The 21619-nt window shown below is 53.3% G+C and overlaps 2 protein-coding genes across 7 annotated transcripts in view; one reads left to right on the plus strand and one right to left on the minus strand.

Moving 5' to 3' along the window:
• The window catches only part of GDE1 (glycerophosphodiester phosphodiesterase 1), a 36481-nt gene extending 30489 nt beyond the window's left edge, over nucleotides 1-5992 (minus strand). The window contains exon 1 of the mRNA XM_085892964.1: nucleotides 5673-5992. Coding sequence (XP_085749090.1) covers nucleotides 5673-5921 — 249 coding nt within the window. The 5' untranslated portion in view covers nucleotides 5922-5992. The remainder of the gene's footprint in view (nucleotides 1-5672) is intronic.
• Nucleotides 5993-12345: 6353 nt separating this feature from the next.
• Nucleotides 12346-21619, plus strand: part of CCP110 (centriolar coiled-coil protein 110) — a 48074-nt gene continuing 38800 nt past the window's right edge. For 4 of the 6 annotated variants that reach the window (XM_085892969.1, XM_085892970.1, XM_085892971.1 and 1 more), the window contains exon 1: nucleotides 12375-12509. The gene's annotated coding sequence lies outside the window, so the exon portion shown is untranslated. Of the gene's footprint in view, nucleotides 12623-21619 lie in introns of all 6 variants that reach the window. The other 2 variants (XM_085892967.1, XM_085892968.1) reach the window with 2 other exon arrangements.

The following is a 21619-nucleotide window of genomic DNA, read 5'->3' on the forward strand; positions in this document are numbered from 1 at the left end:
ACACAGAGCAGCACAAACGCAAAGCCAAATGCCTAAAGCATTTTTAATTACATTCTAGTGGAGTTTTTCTGTAATTTCTATAATTTTGAAGCATTCATGATGAAATAAATGAATAAATGAATTTTTGTAAATTTCATTGAAATCCTGACTTCTAGGCAATGGGAATATTTCTGTTACTGAAAATCCTGTCGTGATACAGCAAAACGGTTATGATTTTTGAAATCAGCGTACCCAAATTAGTCTAAATCACTGTACACATCTCCAGTAAAAAATTTTTGTTGTTCAGTGTAATCAAACAACTTGATGCAGTCGAGTAAGGATCGTCGGTGCTGAGGAGGACACGACTGGGTGAAAACGGACCACGAGAACGTTGACAGTGAGTTTGGATTTCTCGGGTACTGTACCCAATCTTCGCCCCCAGGACACTGTACACATGTGTGCATCACCGAAAATAGAACGTTTACTCCAGAATAACTGTTCCTATGGCGCCGGTGGAAGCAGAGTGCCCGATCGAGGGTTGTGACTATATGGCTACACACGCAGAGGCGGCAGTGGTGGCCGCCATGTTGAGTATACACGCCACTGTGCACGTCGCCGCCCCCAGGGCGGCGAGCTCGAATGCCAAGATGGAGAAACTCAAGCGTCCCTCCATAGCACTGGCCGGAACGGGCAAGGCCTGGTCGTACTTCATAACCCGCTGGGGCGAATACAAAACAGGTACTAAGCTTGTCGGACCCGACATAGTCGCGCAGCTACTGGAGTGCTGTGAGGAGGAGCTGAGAAAGGACCTCACTCGCGCGGCGGGTAGGAGCCTCGTGGGCAGCGATGAAGAAGACGTCCTCGCCGCCATGAAGGCGCTCGCCGTCCGGACGGAGAACACGATGGTAGCTCGAGTGGCCTTGTCTAATATGCGGCAGGGACACGAGGAGCCCGTCCGGTCGTTCCACGCCCGCATCAAGGGGCAGGCGGACACGTGCAAGTATGAAATGAAGTGTACCAAGGCGGGGTGCGATCAGGTCAACGACTTCACGGAAGAGATATTGCGCAACATGGTTGCCCGTGGCATCGCGGACCAAGCAATACAACTTGACCTACTCGGTGAGAAGAACCAGGAGATGCCATTAAAGGACATGATATAGTATATCGAGGCCAAAGAGTCTGGAAAACGCTCGGCATCGCGCCTGCTTGACACTCAGAGCACGGACGCGATCAGTAGTTTGTATTGGCGGGGAAAGCGACAGGACGTCCGCGCCAGAGTAGGAGCCAGGCCAGAAAAACGGAAGGCCAAGCCCGAAGGAGTATGCATCTACTGCGGCGAGGTGGGCCACGGCAAAACTCCTCAATGGCGCGCCAGACGCGCCGAGTGCCCCGGATACGGTAAAAAGTGCCGGAAGTGTGGCCGCCAGAATCACCTCGACAAGGCGTGCCTGGGCGGCCGATCAGCAAGACCCCCATCTAAGGAGACCGACAGGATGTACGACGAGCAGACGGCAGCCTTCGTCGAGCTATGCACGGTCACCATGGCCAGCACAGAGGACGAAATGCGCGCGCTTCCCCTCGCTCACCACCTGTACGATGATATGTGCGATAAGTGGATGAAACGCATATCCGACCCGCAGCCATACGTCAACCTCACTCTCACCAACAAGCGCGAGGATTACAAAGCGCTGGGTTTTAACCTCCTGAAACACACCCGCGCGGTAACCCTACCCACTATGGCAGACACGGGGTGCCAGAGCTGCCTGATCGGCATTAAAGTCGTCCAACAAATGGGCCTGAGTACCGAGGACCTCATACCTGTATCCATGACCATGAAGGCCGCAAACAACAGAGGAATTCGTATCCTCGGAGCCGTGGTAGTCAGATTCGCCGGTAACAGTGACGACACTCGGAGATTGGAGACGCGCCAAATCGCGTACGTGACGGACTCTTCAGACCGCATATTCCTCTCCCGCGCGGCCTGCATGGACCTGGGAATGATCTCGGACAGATTCCCAACACTCGGAGAGGTGAATCTGACGACCTCGGAATTGTGCGACTGCCCGCGACGCGCAGAGCCGCCGACCAAGCCGACCGCACTCCCCATGCCAGCGACCGAGGCCAACAGAGAGGCACTACAGTCACATTTACTCAGGATGTATGCTCAGAGCACATTCAACACGTGCCCACACCAGCCACTACCGAGAATGACCGGCCCGCCACTACGTCTTATGCTCAGTGAGAACGCGACACCGGTTGCCCATCACACTCCCATCTCCGTGGCCATACATTGGCAAGATGAGGTAAAAGCAGGCCTCGACCAGGACGTTTGGCTCGGCGTGTTGGAGGAAGTACCCGTCGGCATGCCGGTGACATGGTGTCACCGCATGGTAATTTGCGCGAAAAAGAATGGCAAGCCGCGACGCACCGTCGACTTTCAGGCCTTGAACAAGCATGCGTTCCGCGAGACCCATCACACCCAATCCCCGTTCCACCAGGCGAGACGCGTACCTAACGGGAAGCGCAAGACAGTATTTGACGCATGGAACGGTTACCATAGCGTCCGCCTACACGAGGACGACCGCCACAAGACGACCTTCATCACTCCATGGGGGCGCTACCGGTACCTATCTGCCCCACAAGGGTATATGGCATCGGGGGACGGTTACTCACGACGATACGATGAGATCGTCGCGGACATTGGTAACAAGACCAAGTGCCTAGATGACACGCTACTATGGTCAGACACGATTGAGGGGAGCTACTTCCAGGCGGTCCAATGGCTGGATATATGCGGCCGGAATGGAATCATCCTCAACCCGGAGAAGTTTGTCTTCAGCGCACCCACGGTGGACTTCGCGGGCTTCACCATCACCATGACCGACGTGTGACCGTGCAGCCGCTACCTGGAAGCAATCCACGATTTCCCACAACCGCGTAACATCACCGACGTCAGATCATGGTTCGGGCTTGTCAACCAGGTGGCATACGCCTTTAGTATGGCCGAACGAATGCAGCCATTCCGGAAGCTCCTGAAAAGTGGAGAACGCTTCCAGTAGTCCATGGAGTTAGAGGACATATTCCGCGAGTCGAAAGACGTGATCGTACAAGAAATCGAACACGGTGTCCGCATATTTGACAAAACTAAGCCAACATGCATCGCCACGGACTGGTCGAAGGAGGGAATCGGATTCTGGTTGCTTCAAAAGCACTGCCGATGCATGCCAGTTAGACCATTCTGCTGCACTGATGGATGGAAAATAACCCTGGTCGGCAGCAGATTTACACACGCGGCAGAATCCAGATACGCGCCCATAGAGGGCGAGGCTCTCGCAGTCGCGGACGCCTTGGACAAGGCGCGCTACTTCGTACTGGGCTGCGAGAACCTGATCGTTGCGGTAGACCACAAACCACTGCTGAAACTCCTTTCGGACAGAGCACTTGACGACATACCCAACCCCCGCCTCAGGAACCTCAAGGAGAAGACCATGCGTTATCGCTTCCGCATCATACATATCCCGGGCATGAAGAACAAGGCGGCAGATGCCATGTCGCGCAGGCCGGTTGGCACCACGCGACCTCCACTCATGAACCTTCCAGATGACAATGCCACCATAGCGACCCACCTCCAACCAAGCACGCACACCGACCTCCTGTCCCTCCTACGCCAAACTGAGCCGGAGTATGACGACGACGTCGAGAAGGACAACCTGGCATGGTGCGCCGCGGGCCTCGAATCATTGCGATCAGTAACATGGGATCGCGTCAGGGAAGCCACCAGCAGCGATGGCGATATGCACATATTGGAGGGAATGACAATGAACGGCATCCCCGACTCAAAAATCGAGATGCCAGAGACAATTCGCGACTATCACCAGTACCGCGAGAACATTACATCGACAGATGGAGTGATCCTATACAAGGACCGAGTAGTCATACCAACCTCACTCCGCGGCGATGTGCTAAGCGCCCTACACGCTGCCCACCAGGGCGTATCAATGATGACCGCCCGCGCAGAATCCTCTGTATTCTGGCCAGGCATGTCGGCTGACATCAGTGCCACTCGGAAAAACTGCGAACACTGCCACCGGATGGCACCATCACAGCCTGGAGCGCCACCAACTCCACCTATTCCGGTCGTTTACCCCTTTCAGGCAGTGTGCTCGGACTTCTTTGTACACAGGGGTGCACACTACCTTGTGACGGTGGATAGATACTCGAACTGGCCGATCATCTCAAAGTCGACGGGTGGCGCCGCCGGACTCATAAACCACTTACGTCGCGCCTTCGTGACGTACGGGACACCAGAAGAGCTCGTGTCGGATGGGGGACCGGAGTTCACCTCCACCGAGACCAGGTCATTCCTGCACAGATGGGGCGTACACCACCGCTTGTCATCGGTGGCCTTCCCTCACAGCAACTGTCGCGCGGAGATTGGAGTTAAGACAATGAAACGACTTATCACGGACAACACCAGCCCGCAAGGAGAACTTGACACCGACGCTGTGCAGAGAGCGATACTACAATAACGTAACACACCTGACCCTGACACTAAGATCTCCCCGGCAATGTGTGTCTTCGGCCGCCCGATACGCGATTTCATCCCAATTATCCCTGGGAAGTACAGACCGCACGACACTTGGCATGAGACCCTGAAAGCGAGGGAGGAGGCCCTCCGCAAACGTCATATCCGCACAGCCGACACCTGGGCAGAACACACCAAACGCCATCCGCCACTTACTGTAGGGGACCTAGTCCGCGTACAGAACCAGACAGGATTCCACCCAAAATAATGGGACAAGACAGGCAGTATTGTGGAGGTACGCCAACACGACCAATACGTGATCAAGATCGACGGCTCGGGCAGAGTCACACTTCGGAACAGGAAATTCCTGCGCAAGTTTAGCCCAGTTCGCAATGACCAGCTGCCACCCCGGTCTATCTATGATGATCTAGCAACCCGCATCACTGTACCTGCACCCGTTGTAACACCGCAAGTGCCTGACCTCGACAGCGAACCCGTGACATCTGCGACGCCAACGGGGCCCACGCCGGCACTGACGTCAGTATGCACACCCCGGCGCAAGACGACACCCGTTTCAGACACGCCAGCAGCACCAGGACGAGGCACACCGAGGCGCGCGATCCTTCAGAGGCCACCATCGGCCCCTGAAACCCCGAGAGCCCCATCCCCACTGGGGCCCGATGTGACACCACCAGCACCAGCGATAGGTCAACGCCGATCCACCAGAGCGACCAGCGTGCCTGCCTGGCACAAGGACTACTCCATGGAATAGTCACACGATGGGCGATATCAACTTTTGTTCATTCATTAAACTTAATATTTTCTCAGCCTTTATCTATTAACATAATAAAGACTCGGAGGGAGATAGAGAACATTGTACTTTACGGTACTTCTACATATCGACGGTCCCCTGTGCCAGTGCGCATGCGCAGCCTGAGCCGGAGCCAGGGATGTTGTGGGCTTTTCAACCTGTTCAATACTTGTTTGATTATTGTCGTTCCACGCTAATAAAGTGGTCGAACAAATTGAACTCTGTTCTTATTTAATGAAGGGGGGGTAAGATGAAGGGGGGGTAAGATGAAGGGGGGGTAAGATGAAGGAGGGGGTAATTTGAAATCGCTACACCCGGTTTGCGTTGTCCGATCTCCGAAGCACAGCCATGAAATACCTGCCGAACAGCGGTCAAGGTGTTTTCCGGTGCGTCATGTGCCCCTCCGCGGTGCGCGATGGACATGGGCCGTCCCAAAGGCCGCAGCGTCTGTCCGGATGTGTCCTTGTCCAAAGGCCGCAAGGAGCACGCGAACCAGATTGCCAGACCGGCTGGACACGCAGCCCCGGCGAGGCTCGGATGGCGGTACGTGAGGATCACGAGGAGTAGCCCGATGGAGAGCAGCACCGCCGGCACGATCTCATCCATGTCGATGTTTGTTGGAGCCGATCCAGATGGGGGAGGAGGGGGGAGGGGCTGGTGGTGCGCACCCGGCGCGCGGCCTCCCTAAACCCTCCCTCCCTAAACCCTCCCTCCAATCAAGAGCGATCACCTGGACTTTGGCCCTTTACAAACAGGAGCTTTCAGCCTCGTTTGGGACGAAGTTCAATAATTAAAAACAAAAAATCGCCCCCATGTCGGAAGGAAACGGTTCAGTTTGGAACTTTTCATATGAAATCGGCGAATCCGAGATTCATAGTAAAAGCGCGAAATTTACCCTTTCGAATTATCCTTGAGAACGACCTTTCAGCAGAGCCGGATCTATTAGTTTAACAGCCCCTGGGACATTCAAGTCGTCGAGCCCCCCCTCCCCCTCCCCCTTATCCTGCCCCCACCAACAATCTTGAAATGTCGTGGGAAGAGGAAGTTTTTTTTTTGACTGTGTATACATCTATAAACATTTCACTTACAACACTTGTTTTTTAAAACTGAACATTAATTGAAAGTAAAATATATTTTAAACTACAAGCTCCACCAAGCTGAGTCCCAGGTCAAAAAACCAGTAAAGACCAGTAGCTTACTGGTCAACTGGTACCAGTTGAAAACCAGTAGCCAACTGGTACCAGTAAAGCCAGTTGGTTTCTTACTGGTTTTAATATGGAAATTGGAATAGAGTGATATATTACCAGTTGAAATACAATTGTATTTAACTAACTGGTATCAACTGGGACCAGTACATTGTAACTGGTATCAACTGGGAGACCAGTACATTGCAACTGGTATCAACTGGGACCAGTACATTGCAACTGGTATCAACTGGGACCAGTACATTGTAACTGGTATCAACTGGGACCAGTACATTGTAACTGGTATCAACTGGGACCAGTACATTGTAACTGGTATCAACTGGGACCAGTACATTGTAACTGGTATCAACTGGGACCAGTACATTGTAACTGGTATCAACTGGGAGACCAGTACATTGCAACTGGTATCAACTGGAACCAGTAAGACTTTAACTGGTACAAATATGAGCTACTGGTTTTTTCAACTGGGAAATTGGAATTCTGACTGAATTTAACTGGTACCAGTTGAAACCAATAGAGACCAGTTAAAGACCAATTAGAACCAATAGAGACCAGTTGAAAATGTGTACTGGTTTTAACTGGTTTTTCGACCTGGGGTGGTTCACGTTCTGTATCCGATCACTAAAGGGTCGGATCTGGATTGGGACCTGAACTCAAATCGAATCGGCTTGTCCTTGTCACCGAACCAACTCATCCACCAAGTTTGGTCCGAATCCGTCCACTACTTTTTGAGATATTTTGTTCACAAACAAACAAACAGGGGTGAAAACTACCCCTCCCCCAGTCCACCTTACGTGGGTGGAGGTAATTATTATCAGTTGGAGCTTAATTAATAAAGTGATATTGAATTGATGAAGTGATTTTGCCGAAACGTTAACACAAATTTATCAAAAACTGAATGGGGGAATTCAAATTGGAAGGCTGACATAGCAGATGTGACCCCGTGTACCACTTCTCGAGCTCTGCTACCTTTGGGTCAACAATGGAATAAACAAAAGATGACGTCATGCAGAGCACGATGCTTGCAAAACCCAGAAAAAAAAAAAACAAATTTGACCTCAAAAATAATTGGTTGTTGAATTCAATGAATAAATGTGCAACTTGTCTTCAAATTTCAAGTGAATCGGATGAAAATTGACGATTTTAGAAATTCGGCCCATGTTGACCTTTTGGTCCATGTTGACCTCAAAAATGAATGACTGGTTGAATTCAGTGACCTGATAAATAAATCTTCTTCAAATTCAAAGTCAATCGGATGAAACTTGAGGTTTTTAGAAATATAACCTTAGTTGTTGACCTTTGACCTATGTTGAGCTTTTGACCTCAAAGACGATAGGCCTCTTCCTTTTGACAAACTCGACCGTGTGGTGAAGTTTCATGAAGATCGGTTTAAAATTGTGACCTGTTGGCGATAAACAGACAAACGAACAGACAGAATAACAAAATCGATTCACCGACTTACTTGAAACATCTTCGATTTTGCAAATAATAATAATACGGTCTTTATTCACACACTAATAAATGTGTGTGTGTGTGTGTGTGTGTGTATGTGTGTGTGTGTGTGTGTGTGTGTGTGTGTGTGTGTGTGTGTGTGTGTGTGTGTGTGTGTGTGTGTGTTGTGTTGTGTTGTGTTTCGTTGCTGTGTGTGTGTGTGTGTGTGTGTGTGTGTGTGTGTGTGTGTGTGTGTGTGTGTGTGTGTGTGTGTGTGTGTGTGTGTGTGTGTACACGGATATTGGAGTTTCTGTTTTTGCCTACTATCTCCATGTGTAGGTTGGGTTCATCAGGACGTGAAACAGAGACCTGGCAGGTCTCAGTGTATGTGTGCCCATGTGTGTGTTTGTGTGTGTTCATGTTTGTGTGTGTGTGTGTGTGTGTTTGTGTGTGTGTTTGTGTGTGTGTGTGTGTGTGTGTGTGTTTGTTTGTGTGTTTGTTTGTGTGTGTGTGTGTGTGTGTGTGTTTGGTTATTAAGCATAACATATCATTGTAGCCTGGTGTTGGCTCATTGGTTAGGGTGGCAGCTTGGGATCCGAGTGTCCTGAGTTCAAGCCATGTCATCCACTGAATTAATACACCAGGGGGTTGATTCAGCCTGTCATCCTCTGAGGTCGGAAAAATGAGTACCAGTTGCAGTGTGTGTACTGGTAGAGGGGCACTGCATCAGCGACACAGTCGTGCTTCAAAAATGATACCTACCCCAGCAGCTAAGCTGCCATACGACCACCACCACATATCACTCTCTTTACTAACCACACCTCCACCTCTCACCTTTCTCTCTTCTTTTTTTTCATTCTCTCTCTCTCTCACCCCCTCCTTACATTCCTCCCTCCCACAGTATAGCAACGTTTGGTGAGGCATAGCTCTCCCAACGTCCCCCTCCCTTCCTTGCTCTTCCCCCTTCCTACCTTCCCCTCCCTCTCTCCCTCACCTCCCTCCTGTCTCCCCACCCCCCCTCCCATCCCAGTCAGCGAAGCGACGAGTTGTATTTGCTAGTAAATGAATAAATGTATTGTACGTTTTTCTTGGGCCCCCTGGAGTTTGGGCCATATGTCCCATTGGTCCTTCCCTTAATGCGGCCCTGCCCTTTGGAACCCATTAGAACCCTTTACATTTAGCCTTTATAACTACCCTTTAGAATTACCCTTTGTAATTACCCTTCAGAATTACCCTTTAGAACATTTTATAATTATGTCTGGTGTTGGCTTAATGGTAAGGATGGCAGGCTTGGGATGCTGAGTTGAAATCGTGCTTGGCTGTTGAATCAATACCAGGTGGGGTAGACTCAGCCTGTCATCCTTCCGAGGTCGGCAAAATAAGTCCCAGCTTGTTGGGATGATTGAGCCCATTTGAGTATCCTTTGTCGGAGTGGCGACCCATCCAGGATTGCCCCCAATAGCCCAGGAGACTGCTTTGGCAGCACCGACGCTCTCCTGTGCAGAGTATGGTCCCAATGGATGGATCTGATCTACTTGGCAGTAGGAGAACCTGAATCACAGCTTGTCACCCATCACTTAATGGGCTCATGTGGTGATTCGATTCCATCAATGGTTGAAAGGGTCTCTCAAAGCCCAAGCAGATACAAGATGGACGGAGAGTCTTCCTCTCGTTTTTCTAAGTATCCGAACTGCGGTTAACTCCGATCTAGGGTGCTGTGCTGCTGAGTAAGTTTTTGGCACAACTTTCAAGTTGCCAGGACAGTTTGTGGCACCTAATCAGTTTAATCACTACTTGGATAATAACAACTATATACACAGACGATGGATGCACATGAAAAACCTGAAGTCTCCACCTATCAGGGTACAGCACAAGCAAACCCAGACCAATTCAGACATTCAGAGTTGTCCTCATGTTTTTGCGTGCCACAACATGGTGAGGAAGCCACTCTAACCCCCGGATGAAGGACCATTTGAAGTCATCCGCCATACTAACAAGTTTTTCATTATTAACTAGAATGGGAAACATGATACTGTCAGCATTGACAAATTGAAGCCTGATTGTAACAGTATCCACCTGTACTCAAGCTGAACAGCTTTTGGGGGACACCACTCAGAATGGACTGTCATCAACTTATCGAGGTGAGTAGAAGCCGATATCTCCATTTTCTATACGTCCTTCCCCAAATATAACGTTTTAAACAAATATAATGCCAGAAATATGAGGCTGATCTGAAGAAGACGTGAGAAAAACGCCGCTTGGACAGGATTCAATGAATCCATCCATTGGGACCATACTCTGTGCAGAGCGTCGGTGCTGCCAAATGTAGTCTCCTTGGTTATTGGGTACAATCCTGGACAGGTGACCACTCCGACATAGGACACCAGCATGCTGCGCTAATCTTGCTGACCTCGGAAGGATGATGACAGGCAGTCAACCCCACCTGTTATTAATTCAACAGCCGAGGGGGATTTGAGCTCAGGATCCGAGGATCTCAAGCCCACCACCATCTCCATAAAAGCCAACCCCAAGAATATTCAATGAATGGATAATTTTAATTTAGATACATGTTGCATAAATGGCGTACATCTTTGGTCCAATGGGTCGTGGCAGAGACCGTGGCTTGGACTTTGACTCTAAATCTCAAAAGACATCAGAACATCACTTACTTAACAAAGAGCAGGGGAAGAATCCCTACTGTAATTCACCGACTGGTGTTTGTTTGTGTATTTGTCACGATACTCCTCATACAGTTGTCGGCTCATTCGGATCAGCATGAACCCAGTTTGTGCAAAGGGGTGTTTTTATATTTACTTGCGGTCTTGACGGTGGGGGAGGGGGGATGAAAATTCGAGATGTAAATGTGTGTCGTGTAGCACCACTCCAGGTAAGAGAGGGTACTACAAGTCTCTACTATTCACAGTACAGTATTCCTGTCGCCACGTTTTCCAGCGCAGTGAGGTGTTTTGAATTACTCGTACGTGCCCGTCAGTGCATGGCCATACGTGCAAAAAAACAACAAAAACTTTCAAGCCACGTGCAAGAAACAACAACCACACAGGCCGTTCCTTCACTCTCGCGTGGCCGTACATGCAAAAAAAAAAATAAAATAAAAAAAAAATCTCAAATAACCACACAGGCCGTTCTTTCGCTCTCGTAAACGAGGACTGGATTGGGGCATTGTGTTTATCTATAAATGCACATAACAAATAGAGAAATTATTAGAATACAGAAAGTCATCACTATCCGGAAGTCCATACGTTGTAACCCGTAATGGGGAACGCGGCTGAGGTTCTCTTCCCCATCGGCCACGCCTACGCAGCAACGTGTCCTGTCATTGGTTGGTAAATAAATGGCCATAACTTGGGAACCACTTGTCCAATTAATATCAAAGCTTGAGAAGGCACATCCTCAGGGCCCCAGCAATATATCTGGCAAGTTTCAATTAGATCGGACCAGTGGTTGTCGAGAAACAGCGGTCACACGCACACGCACGCGCGCACGCACGCGCGCACGCACACACACACACACACACACACACACACACACACACACACACACACACACACACACACACACACACACACACACACACACACACACACACACACACACACACACACACACTGCTGGAATTATAGATAGATAGATAAGCAGTGGGTACGTTTTTGCCTTAAGCACATAACCCGGGTTTTATGTTTTTTTTTCGAAAGTGATTTAAGCAGCAGTCAGTGGCCTATACACCGCCCAAATTAATGTATGTATTAAAAGAACGTTGCACATGCTTTAAACAAGATCGCCCAGCGAAAGGGTACTCGTGTGGTATCGTATAATGCAACAAAGTGATCAGAAAGATGAAATATTTGTGGCTGCGCAATAAAAGTAAAAAAATTCGAATAAAAATATAGTTATTAAAAAAAATCGTTCGGTGTGTCACGCTATTGTATTCTCGTATATACTAAAAGAATATGCATTTTACAAATTAAGTAGAGTGTACGGTTTTGTTTTTGCTTTTACAATACGATGATCGTTTTGAGCGGTGTAAGCGATAAAGCTCGGTCGGCGGTGTATGAGTAGTGTATGGTTCCTCACTTTAAATGCAAACAAGGATTGAAAGTGAAGGAGTTGATTAATATGTAAACACGTGACTAAAAGCGCCTTTTAAACTTAACTGTAGTAATAACTTCGCGTAAAGAGGTTCGAATATGGGATTGAGGAGAATGGAATACCTGAAGGACAATGTGTTTAACACAAGCTATATGTGGCGGTGTATGGTAATAAATTTTATTGGAGTATTAATTTCTTATATAACTGTAAGCAAGAAACCGTTCGAGTGGACCGAAGTTTTTAAGGGTAATTTTCGGTCGAAATTATAATAACGATGATAAAAACCCTTGAAAAAGGCGAATGTTGATTGTCAGAGGTTCAGGAGGTGTTTTTTTTTTTGGTCTCTTAGCAACCAGGAGTTGGCGCCATTGGCGGTGGGATTTGTTTCCTTTGTGTTTGTCTCGTTCACGGACGGCGCAAGTCCCGTTGTACACGAACCTGTTATAATGAAGTAATTATTTTTGAAACTTTGTGTTTATCGTTGCCGGCTCCGTGGATTCGTTTTCTCGTCATGGATTTATTCTCGCGGGCGGGAAATGTTCATTTGAGCCGGTGGTGGATGAAGTAATTGGTCGGAATTTCTTCTTTTTTAATGAACGGTTATAATAAGTTTGTCAGATTGGTGTGAAAAAGGTCGAACGTCATTTTCTCTCCGGATTTTACTTGTCGAATCACTTTGTAATCTGTGAAGTACAGAATTTACTAACGTTACTGTGTGTGTGTCTCTCTCTGTGTCTCCGTGTGTCCGTCTCTGTCTCCGTGTGTCCGTCTCTGTGTCTCCGTGTGGCTCTCTGGCTCCGTGTGTCTCTGTCTCTCTGTGTCTCCCTGTGTCCGTCTCTGTGTCTCTCTGTGTCTCCCTGTGTCCGTCTCTGTGTCTCTCTGTGTCTCCCTGTGTCCGTCTCTGTGTCTCTCTGTGTCTCCCTGTGTCCGTCTCTGTGTCTCTCTGTGTCTCCCTGTGTCCGTCTCTGTGTCTCTCTGTGTCTCCCTGTGTCCGTCTCTGTGTCTCTCTGTGTCTCCCTGTGTCTCTCTGTGTCTCCCTGTGTCTCTCTGTGTCTCCCTGTCTCCCTGTGTCTCCCTGTGTCCGTCTCTGTGTCTCTCTGTCTCCTTGTGTCCGTCTCTGTGTCTCTCTGTGTCTCCGTCTCCCTGTGTCTCCGTCTCCCTGTGTCTCCGTCTCCCTGTGTCTCCGTCTCCCTGTGTCTCCGTCTCCCTGTGTCTCCGTCTCCCTGTGTCTCCGTCTCCCTGTGTCTCCGTCTCCTTGTGTCCGTCTCTGTGTCTCCGTCTCCCTGTGTCTCCGTCTCCCTGTGTCTCCGTCTCCCTGTGTCTCCGTCTCCCTGTGTCTCCGTCTCCCTGTGTCTCCGTCTCCCTGTGTCTCCGTCTCCCTGTGTCTCCGTCTCCCTGTGTCTCCGTCTCCCTGTGTCTCCGTCTCCCTGTGTCTCCGTCTCCCTGTGTCTCCGTCTCCCTGTGTCTCCGTCTCCCTGTGTCTCCGTCTCCCTGTGTCTCCGTCTCCCTGTGTCTCCGTCTCCCTGTGTCTCCGTCTCCCTGTGTCTCCGTCTCCCTGTGTCTCCGTCTCCCTGTGTCTCCGTCTCCCTGTGTCTCCGTCTCCCTGTGTCTCCTGCTCCTGGTGTCTCCGTCTCCCTGTGTCTCCGTCTCCCTGTGTCTCCGTCTCCCTGTGTCTCCGTCTCCCTGTGTCTCCGTCTCCCTGTGTCTCCGTCTCCCTGTGTCTCCGTCTCCCTGTGTCTCCGTCTCCCTGTGTCTCCGTCTCCCTGTGTCTCCGTCTCCCTGTGTCTCCGTCTCCCTGTGTCTCCGTCTCCCTGTGTCTCCGTCTCCCTGTGTCTCCGTCTCCCTGTGTCTCCGTCTCCCTGTGTCTCCGTCTCCCTGTGTCTCCGTCTCCCTGTGTCTCCGTCTCCCTGTGTCTCCGTCTCCCTGTGTCTCCGTCTCCCTGTGTCTCCGTCTCCCTGTGTCTCCGTCTCCCTGTGTCTCCGTCTCCCTGTGTCTCCGTCTCCCTGTGTCTCCGTCTCCCTGTGTCTCCGTCTCCCTGTGTCTCCGTCTCCCTGTGTCTCCGTCTCCCTGTGTCTCCGTCTCCCTGTGTCTCCGTCTCCCTGTGTCTCCGTCTCCCTGTGTCTCCGTCTCCCTGTGTCTCCGTCTCCCTGTGTCTCCGTCTCCCTGTGTCTCCGTCTCCCTGTGTCTCCGTCTCCCTGTGTCTCCGTCTCCCTGTGTCTCCGTCTCCCTGTGTCTCCGTCTCCCTGTGTCTCCGTCTCCCTGTGTCTCCGTCTCCCTGTGTCTCCGTCTCCCTGTGTCTCCGTCTCCCTGTGTCTCCGTCTCCCTGTGTCTCCGTCTCCCTGTGTCTCCGTCTCCCTGTGTCTCCGTCTCCCTGTGTCTCCGTCTCCCTGTGTCTCCGTCTCCCTGTGTCTCCGTCTCCCTGTGTCTCCGTCTGTGTCTCCGTCTCCCTGTGTCTCCGTCTCCCTGTGTCTCCGTCTCCCTGTCTCCGTCTCCGTCTCCTTGTCTCCGTCTCCCTGTGTCTCCGTCTCCCTGTGTCTCCGTCTCCCTGTGTCTCCGTCTCCCTGTGTCTCCGTCTCCCTGTGTCTCCGTCTCCCTGCGTCTCCGTCTCCCTGCGTCTCCGTCTCCCTGCGTCTCCGTCTCCCTGCGTCTCCGTCTCCCTGCGTCTCCGTCTCCCTGCGTCTCCGTCTCCCTGCGTCTCCGTCTCCCTGCGTCTCCGTCTCCCTGCGTCTCCGTCTCCCTGCGTCTCCGTCTCCCTGCGTCTCCGTCTCCCTGCGTCTCCGTCTCCCTGCGTCTCTCTGTGTCTCCGTCTCCCTGCGTCTCTCTGTGTCTCCGTCTCCCTGCGTCTCTCTGTGTCTCCGTCTCCCTGCGTCTCTCTGTGTCTCCGTCTCCCTGCGTCTCTCTGTGTCTCCGTCTCCTGCGTCTCTCTCTGTGTCTCCGTCTCCCTGCGTCTCTCTGTGTCTCCGTCTCCCTGCGTCTCTCTGTGTCTCCGTCTCCCTGCGTCTCTCTGTGTCTCCGTCTCCCTGCGTCTCTCTGTGTCTCCGTCTCCCTGCGTCTCTCTGTGTCTCCGTCTCCCTGCGTCTCTCTGTGTCTCCGTCTCCCTGCGTCTCTCTGTGTCTCCGTCTCCCTGCGTCTCTCTGTGTCTCCGTCTCCCTGCGTCTCTCTGTGTCTCCGTCTCCCTGCGTCTCCCTGTGTCTCCCTGTGTCTCCCTGCGTCTCCGTCTCCCTGTGTCTCCCTGCGTCTCCGTCTCCCTGTGTCTCCCTGCGTCTCCGTCTCCCTGTGTCTCCGTCTCCTGTGTCTCCGTCTCCCTGTGTCTCCGTCTCCCTGTGTCTCCGTCTCCCTGTGTCTCCGTCTCCCTGTGTCTCCGTCTCCCTGTGTCTCCGTCTCCTGTGTCTCCGTCTCCCTGTGTCTCCGTCTCCCTGTGTCTCCGTCTCCCTGTGTCTCCGTCTCCCTGTGTCTCCGTCTCCCTGCGTCTCCGTCTCCCTGTGTCTCCCTGCGTCTCCGTCTCCCTGTGTCTCCCTGCGTCTCCGTCTCCCTGTGTCTCCCTGCGTCTCCGTCTCCCTGTGTCTCCCTGCGTCTCCGTCTCCCTGTGTCTCCCTGCGTCTCCGTCTCCCTGTGTCTCCCTGTGTCTCTCTGTGTCTCCGTCTCCCTGTGTCTCCCTGTGTCTCTCTGTGTCTCCGTCTCCCCGTGTCTCTCTGTGTCTCCGTCTCCCCGTGTCTCTCTGTGTCTCCGTCTCCCCGTGTCTCTCTGTGTCTCCGTCTCCCCGTGTCTCTCTGTGTCTCCGTCTCCCCGTGTCTCTCTGTGTCTCCGTCTCCGTGTCTCTCTGTGTCTCCGTGTCCCTGTGTCTCCGTGTCCCTGTGTCTCCGTCTCCCCGTGTCCCCGTGTCCCTGTGTCTCCGTGTCCCCGTGTCTCTCTGTGTCTCCGTCTCCCCGTGTCTCTCTGTGTCTCCGTCTCCCCGTGTCTCTCTGTGTCTCCGTCTCCCCGTGTCTCTCTGTGTCTCCGTCTCCCCGTGTCTCTCTGTGTCTCCGTCTCCCCGTGTCTCTCTGTGTCTCCGTCTCCCGTGTCTCTCTGTGTCTCCGTCTCCCCGTGTCTCTCTGTGTCTCCGTCTCCCCGTGTCTCTCTGTGTCTCCGTCTCCCTGTGTCTCCGTCTCCCCGTGTCTCTCTGTGTCTCCGTCTCCCCGTGTCTCTCTGTGTCTCCGTCTCCCCGTGTCTCTCTGTGTCTCCGTCTCCCCGTGTCTCTCTGTGTCTCCGTCTCCCCGTGTCTCTCTGTGTCTCCGTCTCCCCGTGTCTCTCTGTGTCTCCGTCTCCCTGTGTCTCTCTGTGTCTCCGTCTCCCTGTGTCTCTCTGTGTCTCCGTCTCCTCGTGTCTCTCTGTGTCTCCGTCTCCCCGTGTCTCTCTGTGTCTCCGTCTCCCCGTGTCTCTCTGTGTCTCCGTCTCCCCGTGTCTCTCTGTGTCTCCGTCTCCCCGTGTCTCTCTGTGTCTCCGTCTCCCCGTGTCTCTCTGTGTCTCCGTCTCCCCGTGTCTCTCTGTGTCTCCGTCTCCCCGTGTCTCTCTGTGTGTCCGTCTCCCCGTGTCTCTCTGTGTGTCCGTCTCCCCGTGTCTCTCTGTGTCTCCGTCTCCCCGTGTCTCTCTGTGTCTCCGTCTCCCCGTGTCTCTCTGTGTCTCCGTCTCCCTGTGTCTCCGTCTCCCCGTGTCTCTCTGTGTCTCCGTCTCCCCGTGTCTCTCTGTGTCTCCGTCTCCCCGTGTCTCTCTGTGTCTCCGTCTCCCGTGTCTCTCTGTGTCTCCGTCTCCCGTGTCTCTCTGTGTCTCCGTCGTGTCTCTCTGTGTCTCCGTCTCCCTGTGTCTCTCTGTGTCTCCGTCTCCCTGTGTCTCTCTGTGTCTCCGTCTCCTGTGTCTCTCTGTGTCTCCGTCTCCCTGTGTCTCTCTGTGTCTCCGTCTCCCTGTGTCTCCGTCTCCTGTGTCTCCGTCTCCCTGTGTCTCCGTCTCCCTGTGTCTCCGTCTCCCCGTGTCTCTCTGTGTCTCCGTCTCCCTGTGTCTCTCTGTGTCTCCGTCTCCCTGTGTCTCTCTGTGTCTCCGTCTCCCTGTGTCTCTCTGTGTCTCCGTCTCCCTGTGTCTCTCTGTGTCTCCGTCTCCCTGTGTCTCTCTGTGTCTCCGTCTCCCTGTGTCTCTCTGTGTCTCCGTCTCCCTGTGTCTCCCTGTGTCTCCGTCTCCCTGTGTCTCCCTGTGTCTCCGTCTCCCTGTGTCTCCCTGTGTCTCCGTCTCCCTGTGTCTCCCTGTGTCTCCGTCTCCCTGTGTCTCCCTGTGTCTCCGTCTCCCTGTGTCTCCCTGTGTCTCCGTCTCCCTGTGTCTCCCTGTGTCTCCGTCTCCCTGTGTCTCCCTGTGTCTCCGTCTCCCTGTGTCTCCCTGTGTCTCCGTCTCTCTGTGTCTCCCTGTGTCTCCGTCTCTCTGTGTCTCCTGTGTCTCCGTCTCCCTGTGTCTCCCTGTGTCTCCGTCTCCCTGTGTCTCCCTGTGTCTCCGTCTCCCTGTGTCTCCCTGTGTCTCCGTCTCCCTGTGTCTCCCTGTGTCTCCGTCTCCCTGTGTCTCCGTCTCCCTGTGTCTCCCTGTGTCTCCGTCTCCCTGTGTCTCCCTGTGCCTCCCTGTGTCTCCCTGTGTCTCCCTGTGTCTCCGTCTCCCTGTGTCTCCGTCTCCCTGTGTCTCCGTCTCCCTGTGTCTCCGTCTCCCTGTGTCTCCCTGTGCCTGTGCCTGTGTCTCCCTGTGTCTCCGTCTCCCTGTGTCTCCCTGTGCCTGTGCCTGTGTCTCCCTGTGTCTCCGTCTCCCTGTGTCTCCCTGTGCCTGTGCCTGTGTCTCCCTGTGTCTCCGTCTCCCTGTGTCTCCCTGTGCCTGTGCCTGTGTCTCCCTGTGTCTCCGTCTCCCTGTGTCTCCCTGTGCCTGTGCCTGTGTCTCCCTGTGTCTCCGTCTCCCTGTGTCTCCCTGTGTCTCCCTGTGTCTCCGTCTCCCTGTGTCTCCCTGTGTCTCCCTGTGTCTCCCTGTGTCTCCCTGTGTCTCCCTGTGTCTCCCTGTGTCTCCCTGTGACTCCGTCTCCCTGTGTCTCCGTGTCTCCCTGTGTCTCCGTCTCCTGTGTCTCCTGTGTCTCCCTGTGTCTCCGTCTCCTGTGTCTCCGTCTCCCTGTGTCTCCGTCTCCCTGTGTCTCCGTCTCCCTGTGTCTCCGTCTCCCTGTGTCTCCTGTGTCTCCCTGTGTCTCCGTCTCCCTGTGTCTCCCTGTGTCTCCGTCTCCCTGTGTCTCCGTCTCCTGTGTCTCCGTCTCCCTGTGTCTCCGTCTCCCTGTGTCTCCGTCTCCCTGTGTCTCCGTCTCCCTGTGTCTCCGTCTCCTGTGTCTCCGTCTCCTGTGTCTCCGTCTCCCTGTGTCTCCGTCTCCCTGTGTCTCCGTCTCCTGTGTCTCCGTCTCCTGTGTCTCCGTCTCCTGTGTCTCCGTCTCCCTGTGTCTCCGTCTCCCTGTGTCTCCGTCTCCCTGTGTCTCCGTCTCCCTGTGTCTCCGTCTCCCTGTGTCTCCGTCTCCCTGTGTCTCCGTCTCCCTGTGTCTCCGTCTCCCTGTGTCTCCGTCTCCCTGTGTCTCCGTCTCCCTGTGTCTCCGTCTCTCTGTGTCTCCCTGTGTCTCCGTCTCTCTGTGTCTCCCTGTGTCTCCGTCTCTCTGTGTCTCCCTGTGTCTCCGTCTCTCTGTGTCTCCCTGTGTCTCCCTGTGTCTCCGTCTCCCTGTGTCTCCGTCTCCCTGTGTCTCCCTGTGTCTCCGTCTCCCTGTGTCTCCGTCTCCCTGTGTCTCCCTGTGTCTCCGTCTCCCTGTGTCTCCCTGTGTCTCCGTCTCCCTGTGTCTCCCTGTGTCTCCGTCTCCCTGTGTCTCCCTGTGTCTCCGTCTCCCTGTGTCTCCGTCTCCCTGTGTCTCCCTGTGTCTCCGTCTCCCTGTGTCTCTCTGTGTCTCCCTGTGTCTCCGTCTCCCTGTGTCTCTCTGTGTCTCCGTCTCCCTGTGTCTCTCTGTGTCTCCGTCTCCCTGTGTCTCTCTGTGTCTCCGTCTCCCTGTGTCTCTCTGTGTCTCCGTCTCCCTGTGTCTCTCTGTGTCTCCGTCTCCCTGTGTCTCTCTGTGTCTCCGTCTCCCTGTGTCTCTCTGTGTCTCCGTCTCCCTGTGTCTCTCTGTGTCTCCGTCTCCCTGTGTCTCTCTGTGTCTCCGTCTCCCTGTGTCTCTCTGTGTCTCCGTCTCCCTGTGTCTCTCTGTGTCTCCGTCTCCCTGTGTCTCTCTGTGTCTCCGTCTCCCTGTGTCTCTCTGTGTCTCCGTCTCCCTGTGTCTCTCTGTGTCTCCGTCTCCCTGTGTCTCTCTGTGTCTCCGTCTCCCTGTGTCTCTGTGTCTCCGTCTCCCTGTGTCTCTCTGTGTCTCCGTCTCCCTGTGTCTCTCTGTGTCTCCGTCTCCCTGTGTCTCTCTGTGTCTCCGTCTCCCTGTGTCTCTCTGTGTCTCCGTCTCCCTGTGTCTCTCTGTGTCTCCGTCTCCCTGTGTCTCTCTGTGTCTCCGTCTCCCTGTGTCTCTCTGTGTCTCCGTCTCCCTGTGTCTCTCTGTGTCTCCGTCTCCCTGTGTCTCTCTGTGTCTCCGTCTCCCTGTGTCTCTCTGTGTCTCCGTCTCCCTGTGTCTCTCTGTGTCTCCGTCTCCCTGTGTCTCCCTGTGTCTCTCTGTGTCTCCGTCTCCCTGTGTCTCTGTGTGTCTCCCCGTGTCTCCCCGTGTCTCCCCGTGTCTCCCCGTGTCTCCCCGTGTCTCCCCGTGTCTCTGTGTGTCTCCCCGTGTCTCCCCGTGTCTCCCCGTGTCTCCCCGTGTCTCCCCGTGTCTCCCCGTGTCTCTCTGTGTCTCTGTGTCTCTCTGTGTGTGTCTCTGTGTCTCCGTCTCTCTGTGTCTCTCTGTGTCTCTTTGTGTCTCTCTGTCTCTCTCTGTGTCTCCGTCTCTCTGTGTCTCTCTGTGTCTCTCTGTGTCTCTCTGTGTCTCTCTGTGTCTCTCTGTGTCTCTCTGTGTCTCTCTGTGTCTCTCTGTGTCTCTCTGTGTCTCCGTCTCTCTGTGTCTCTCTGTGTCTCTCTGTGTCTCTCTGTGTCTCTCTGTGTCTCTCTGTGTCTCTCTGTGTCTCTCTGTGTCTCTCTGTGTCTCTCTGTGTCTCTCTGTGTCTCTCTGTGTCTCTCTGTGTCTCTCTGTGTCTCTCTGTGTCTCTCTGTGTCTCTCTGTGTCTCTGTGTCTCTCTGTGTCTCTGTGTCTCTCTGTGTCTCTCTGTGTCTCTCTGTGTCTCTCTGTGTCTCCGTCTCTCTGTGTCTCTCTGTGTCTCTCTGTGTCTCCGTCTCTCTGTGTCTCTCTGTGTCTCTGTGTCTCTCTGTGTCTCTCTGTGTCTCTGCGTCTCCGTCTCTCTCTGTGTCTCTCTGTGTCTCTGTGTCTCTCTGTGTCTCTGTGTCTCTGTGTCTCCGTCTCTCTGTGTCTCTCTGTGTCTCTGTGTCTCCGTCTCTCTGTGTCTCTCTGTGTCTCTGTGTCTCCGTCTCTCTGTGTCTCTCTGTGTCTCTGTGTCTCCGTCTCTCTGTGTCTCTCTGTGTCTCTGTGTCTCCGTCTCTCTGTGTCTCTCTGTGTCTCTGTGTCTCCGTCTCTCTGTGTCTCTCTGTGTCTCTGTGTCTCCGTCTCTCTGTGTCTCTCTGTGTCTCCGTCTCTCTGTGTCTCTCTGTGTCTCTCTGTGTCTCCGTCTCTCTGTGTCTCTCTGTGTCTCTGTGTCTCCGTCTCTCTGTGTCTCTCTGTGTCTCTGTGTCTCCGTCTCTCTGTGTCTCTCTGTGTCTCTGTGTCTCCGTCTCTCTGTGTCTCTCTGTGTCTCTCGTGTCTCTCTGTGTCTCTGTGTCTCCGTCTCTCTGTGTCTCTCTGTGTCTCCGTCTCTCTGTGTCTCTCTGTGTCTCCGTCTCTCTGTGTCTCTCTGTGTCTCTCTGTGTCTCCGTCTCTGTCTCTCTGTGTCTCTCTGTGTCTCTCTGTGTCTCTCTGTGTCTCTCTGTGTCTCTCTGTGTCTCTCTGTGTCTCTCTGTGTCTCCGTCTCTCTGTGTCTCCGTCTCTCTGTGTCTCCGTCTCTCTGTGTCTCCGTCTCTCTGTGTCTCTCTGTGTCTCTCTGTGTCTCTCTGTGTCTCTCTGTGTCTCTCTGTGTCTCTCTGTGTCTCTCTGTGTCTCTCTGTGTCTCTCTGTGTCTCTCTGTGTCTCTCTGTGTCTCTCTGTGTCTCTCTGTGTCTCCGTCTCTCTGTGTCTCCGTCTCTCTGTGTCTCCGTCTCTCTGTGTCTCCGTCTCTCTGTGTCTCCGTCTCTCTGTGTCTCCGTCTCTCTGTGTCTCCGTCTCTCTGTGTCTCCGTCTCTCTGTGTCTCCGTCTCTCTGTGTCTCCGTCTCTCTGTGTCTCCGTCTCTCTGTGTCTCCGTCTCTCTGTGTCTCCGTCTCTCTGTGTCTCCGTCTCTCTGTGTCTCCGTCTCTCTGTGTCTCCGTCTCTCTGTGTCTCCGTCTCTCTGTGTCTCCGTCTCTCTGTGTCTCCG

Source organism: Eptatretus burgeri, chromosome 8 (assembly GCF_056783735.1).
Source record: "Eptatretus burgeri isolate ZD-2024b chromosome 8, Ebu_testis_v1, whole genome shotgun sequence".
Lineage (NCBI taxonomy): Eukaryota > Metazoa > Chordata > Myxini > Myxiniformes > Myxinidae > Eptatretus > Eptatretus burgeri.